Source organism: Heterodontus francisci, chromosome 16, assembly GCF_036365525.1.
Source record: "Heterodontus francisci isolate sHetFra1 chromosome 16, sHetFra1.hap1, whole genome shotgun sequence".
NCBI classification, from domain to species: domain Eukaryota; kingdom Metazoa; phylum Chordata; class Chondrichthyes; order Heterodontiformes; family Heterodontidae; genus Heterodontus; species Heterodontus francisci.
In genome coordinates, this window is record NC_090386.1 from 19,485,050 (window position 1) to 19,491,049 (window position 6,000).

General features: G+C 47.4%; 1 protein-coding gene across 3 annotated transcripts in view; it reads left to right on the forward strand.

The window, feature by feature from the left end:
- The window catches only part of LOC137378431 (CD83 antigen-like), a 49,739-nt gene extending 47,220 nt beyond the window's left edge, over positions 1-2,519 (forward strand). For 2 of the 3 annotated variants that reach the window (XM_068048761.1, XM_068048760.1), the window contains one exon: positions 969-2,519. In XM_068048761.1, the coding sequence (XP_067904862.1) occupies positions 969-1,148 (180 nt within the window). In that variant the 3' untranslated portion in view covers positions 1,149-2,519. The remainder of the gene's footprint in view (positions 1-968) is intronic. The other variant, XM_068048762.1, reaches the window with a different exon arrangement.
- Positions 2,520-6,000: the final 3,481 nt, after the last annotated feature.

Consider the following 6,000-nt stretch of genomic DNA (forward strand, 5'->3'; position numbering starts at 1 on the left):
CATCGCAACCGAAGTGGCTGAAGTGAGACCTCCCCAATCTGACATCCTCCTTCCGCCCTCCACATAATAGCCAGACACAGTGTACAGACTGGTACACACAGAGTGCGGGAATACAGCCAGACACAGTGTACAGACTGGTACACACAGAGTGCGGGAATACAGCCAGACACAGTGTACAGACTGGTATGCACAGAGTGCGGGAATACATCCAGACACAGTGTACAGACTGGTACACACAGAGTGCGGGAATACAGCCAGACACAGTGTACAGACTGGTACACACAGAGTGCAGGAATACAGCCAGACACAGTGTACAGACTGGTACACACAGAGTGCGGGAATACAGCCAGACACAGCCAGAGACAGTGTACATTTCTAACCTTTACCAGTTCTGATGAAGGGTCACTGACCTGAAAGTTAACTCGTTTTCTCTCTACACAGATACTGCCAGACCTGCTGAGTATTTCCAGCTCTTTCTGTTTATGTTTCAGTAAATTTTAGGTGTCAGCTGTCATGCAGTCTGTCGCTCTCTGTCTTGTCTCTGAATCAGAAGGTTCTAGGTTCAAGGCCCACAAGCCTCAGATCCAGGTTGACACTGCAGTGCCGAACTGAGGCAGTTCAACACTACTGGCCCTCACGAGGTATAAAATCTCACAGCACTATTTGAGGCAGAGAAGGAGACATCTCCGCAATGTCCTAACCAATATATAGCCTTCAACCAACATTACTAAGATAAACAGATCATCTATGCATTATTTAATTGTTATTTATGTGAGCTTGCTGTGCACAAATTAGCAGTCATGTTTCCTACAACAGTGACTACGCTTGAGAAAGTACTTTGACTGCAAAGCACATTGGGACAACCTAAGGTTGGGGAAGGCGGTAAATAAATACAAGTCTTCCGTTACTGTCTTTCAACGGACCCTCAACATTTCACACTCCCTTCAATTTAACTTTTGTTCTTTCAGGCTTTAAGAAGAATGAGGTGTCCAAAGCAGGAAACTAAACAAGCAGATGTGAATGTGGAGGACAGAATGGTGCAATCTCTGAGGGAACACATCCAAAGGTTTTCTGTGGAGAAACACCAGAGGAATTCTAGAATTTGGGAACAAATGGATCACTCCCGACATTCTGTGTGTAGTGAATGAGACATCTCTCAGACGGGCATCAGTAGGCAGAGGGACTCGCCCCACTTTCCTGACTCTCTGTCTCTGTCCAATGGTTTCTCTGAGCACCACAGTACGTCTCACTGCCTCCTCCATCAATTAAATCACAAAAGCACAGGCCATAGTGACCCACAGGCCTGTGTTGTGACTTCACTTCAGGCCAAATCCTGTCTGGTTCAGGTCCCGGTGTCAATGAGCCAATGAGCAGATGTGTCCCTGAGAGGCTGCTTGATGGAAAGGTTCATTTGTATTTCTGCAGTGAAATGAGGCAGGAACAAAATTCAGGTCAACACTGGGACACCGAGCATGTTGCTGGTTCCACCAGAACAGCAAGTACAAGGCACCCCCCTTAAGTACAGGGTACTTAACTGTGTACAGGGCACCCTGCTGGGCACAGGGTACTTAAATGGGTACAGGACACTGTGCTATGTACAGGACATCCCACTGGACTCAAGGCACCCACTGGCTGCTGATTAGCTAAGACCTAATTTGCACGACTACCCAAGAGGAATTTCTACCTCATTATTGTTTCGATGAAGTTCCTCTCAATGCCTTGCTGTTCAGATGTTGTTCTATTCAGTTTGTTCAGCTTGACATCTCAGGGATATGTAATGATAGGGTCAGTAATCAGAGGACACAGATTTAACGTAATTGGCAAAAGAGCAATAGGCTACATGAGGGAAAAAGATGACACAGTGAGTTGTTGTAATCAGGAATGGCCTACCTGAAAAGGCAGTGGAAACAAAGTCAATACTAACTTTCAAAAGGGAATTGGATAAATGCTTGAAAAGGTAAAATTAGCCGGGCTATGGGGAAAGGGCAGGGGAGTGGGACTAATTGAACAGTTCCTTCAAAGAACCAGCACAGGCCAAATGGCCTCCTTCTGTGCAGTATGATTCTGTGATTCTAAGCAGTCTCCCAGCATTATTGGACGAGCATTTCAGGTAATCAATCTGCGTAGCTGTTGATCTAAAATAATTATGTTTGTGTAAGACAGCGCAAACATTCATGCCAAGCAGCAGAGGGCCCAGGCAGCTGAAAGAATGACAACTAATGGTGGAGCAATTAAAATTGGGGATGCTCAAGACGCCAGAATTGGAGTGCAGAATGGGAAGGCTGTCGGCCTGGAGGAGACCAGAGAGAGGGAGGGGCCAAGGAGGGATTTGTAAAACAAGCAAGAGCATTTTAATATTAAAACTTTACCAGGTTTCACAAAATTGCATCAATGACATCAATGTGCAGAGAGGGAGTGAGTGGCACCTGTTTTATTTGATGTGGTAAGGTCTTTGAGTCACTGTTTTATACTGTACAGTTTTCAGTTACTGCTTTATTTAAATAAACTGTTGTGTTAGAGCCCTTGCCTCAGGACATATTGAATCCACCTTTCCAGCAGAGACAACATGTGGCATCATCCAATCACAGTGTGCAGAGTAAGAGTTCTCACAGGCTCACCACGACCTACTGAGATACTAGATCGAAAAGCACAGGAGTAGACGACTCGTTCATCCAAATCGATTAGGAATCTTTGTTAGAGCAATTCCAAACTAATCCCACTTCCCCACTCTCTCCCCATAGCCCTGTATCAATCCCAAACAAATCCCACTTCCCCACTCTCTCCCCATAGCCCTGTATCAATCCCAAACAAATCCCACTTCCCCACTCTCTCCCTATAGCCCTGTATCAATCCCAAACAAATCCCACTTCCCCACTGTCTCCCCATAGCCCTATATCAATCCCAAACAAATCCCACTTCCCCACTCTCTCCCCATAGCCCTGAATCAATCCCAAATGAATCTCACTTCCCCACACTCTCCCCATAGCCCAGTATCAAACCCCAAACTAACCCCACTTCCACACTCTCTCCCTATAGCCCTGTCTCAATCCCAAACTAATCCCGCTTCCCCACTCGCCCCCCATAGCCCAGTATCAATCCCAAACAAATCCCATTGCCCCATTCTCAACCCATAGCCCAGTATAAATCCCAAATAAATCCCACTTCCCCACTCTCACCCCACAGCCAAAATCAAACCCAAACAAATCCCATTGCCCCATTCTCTCCCCATACCACGGTATCAATCCCAAACAAATCCCACTTCTCCACGCTCTCCCCATAGCCCTGTATCAATCCCAAACAAATCCCACTTCATCACTCTCTCCCCATCGCCCTGTAATAATCCCAAACAAATCCCAGTTCACCACACTCTTCTCGTAGCCCAGTATCAATCCCCAAACTAATCCCACTCTCTCCCCATAGCCCTGTATCAATCCCAAACAAATCCCACTTATCCAGTCTCTCCCCATAGCCCTGTGTCAATCCCAAACAAATCCCACTTCACCACTCTCTCCCCATAGCCCTGTATCAATCCCAAACAAACCCCACTTCCCCACTCACTCCCCATAGCATTGTCTCAATCCCAAACAAATCCCACTTCCCCACTCTCTCCCCATAGCCCTGTATCAATCCCAAACAAATCCCACTTCCCCACTCTCTCCCCATAGCCCTCTATCAATCCCAAACAAATCCAACTTCCCCACTCCCCATAGACCTGTATCAATCCCAAAAAAATCCCACTTCCCCACTCTCTCCCCATAGCCCTGTATCAATCCCAAATAGATGCCAATTCCGCACTCTCTCCCCATAGCCCTGTATCAATCCCAAACAAATTCCACTTCCCCACTTTCTTCCCATAGACCAGTATCAATCCCAAACTAATCGCGCTTCCCAACTCGCTCCTCATAGCCCAGTATCCATCCCAAACAAATCCCACTTCCCCACTCTCTCCCTTAGCCCTGTATCAATCCCAAACAAATACCACTTCACCACTCTCTCCCCATCGCCCAGTATTAATCCCAAACAAATCCCAGGTCACCACTCTCTTCTCGTCGCCCAGTATCAATCCCCAAACTAATCCCACTCTCTCCCCACAGCCCTGTATGAATCCCCAAACTAATCCCAATGCCCCACTCTTTCCTCATAGCCCAGTATCAATCCCAAATAAATCCCACTTACCCACTCTCTCCCATAGCCCTGTATCAATTAAAACAATTGCCACTTCACCACTCTCTTCCCATAGCCCTGTATCAATCCCAAACAAATCCCACTTCACCACTCTCTTCCATAGCCCTGTATCAATCCCAAAAAAAAATCCCACTTCCCCACTCTCTCCACATAGCCCTGTATTAATCCCAAACAAATCCCAGTTCACCACTCTCTCCCCATCGCCCTGAATCAATCCCAAACAAATCCCACTCACCACTCTCTCCCCATCGCCCTGTATCAATCCCAAACAAATACCACTTCCCCACTGTCTCCCCATAATCCTGCATCAATCCCCAAACTAATCCCAATTCCCCACTCTCCTCTCGTAGCCCAGTATTAATCTCAAATAAATCCCACTTCCCCACTCTCTCCCATAGCCCTGTGTCAATCCCAAACAAATCCCACTTCCCCACCCTCTCCCCATAGCCCTGTATCAATCCCAAACAAATCCCACTTCCCCACTCTCTCCCCATAGCCCTGTATCAATCCCAAATAGATGCCACTTCCCCACTCGCTCCCCATAGCCCAGTATCAATCCCAAACAAATCCCATTGCCCCATTCTCGACCCATAGCCCAGTATAAATTCCAAATAAATCCCACTTGCCCACGCTCTCCCCACAGCCAATATCAAAACCAAACAAATCCCATTGCCCCATTCTCTCCCCATACCCCGGTATCAATCCCAAACAAATCCCACTTCTCCACTCTCTGCCCACAGCCCAGTATCAATCCCCAAACGAATCCCAATTCCACGCTCTCTTCTCGTAGCCCAGTATCAATCCCCAAACTAATCCCACTCTCTCCCCATAGCCCTGTATCAATCCCCAAACTAATCCCAATGCCCCACTCTTTCCTCATAGCCCGGTCGCAATCCAGAATACAACCCACTCCACCACTCTCTTCCCATAGCCCTGTATCAATCCCAAACAAATCCCACTTCACCACTCTCTCCCCATAGCCCTGTATCAATCCCAAACAAATCCCACTTCACCACTCTCTTCCCATAGCCCTGTATCAATCACAAACAAATCCCACTTTACCACTCTCTCCCCATTGCCCTGTATCAATCCCAAACAAATCCCACTTCACCACTCTCTTCCCATAGTCCTGTATCAATCCCAAACAAATCGCACTTCACCACTCTCTCCCCATTGCCCTGTATCAATCCCAAACAAATCCCACTTCACCACTCTCTTCCCATAGCCCTGTATCAATCCCAAACAAATCCCACTTCACCACTCTCTCCCCATAGCCCTGTATCAATCCCAAACAAATCCCACTTCACCACTCTCTCCCCATAGCCCTGTATCAATCCCAAACAAATCCCACTTCACCACTCTCTTCCCATAGCCCTGTATCACTCCCAAACAAATCCCACTTCACCACTCTCTCCCCATTGCCCTGTATCAATCCCAAACAAATCCCACTTCACCACTCTCTTCCCATAGTCCTGTATCAATCCCAAACAAATCGCACTTCACCACTCTCTCCCCATTGCCCTGTATCGATCACAAACAAATCCCACTTCACCACTCTCTCCCCAAAGCCCTGTATCAATCCCGAATAGAAGCCACTTCCCCACTATCTCCCCATAGCTCTGTATCACTCCCAAACAAATCCCACTTCACCACTCTCTCCCCATTGCCCTGTATCGATCACAAACAAATCCCACTTCACCACTCTCTCCCCAAAGCCCTGTATCAATCCCGAATAGAAGCCACTTCCCCACTCTCTCCCCATAGCTCTGTATCAATCCCAAACAAATCCCACTTCCCCACTCTCTCCCCCATAGT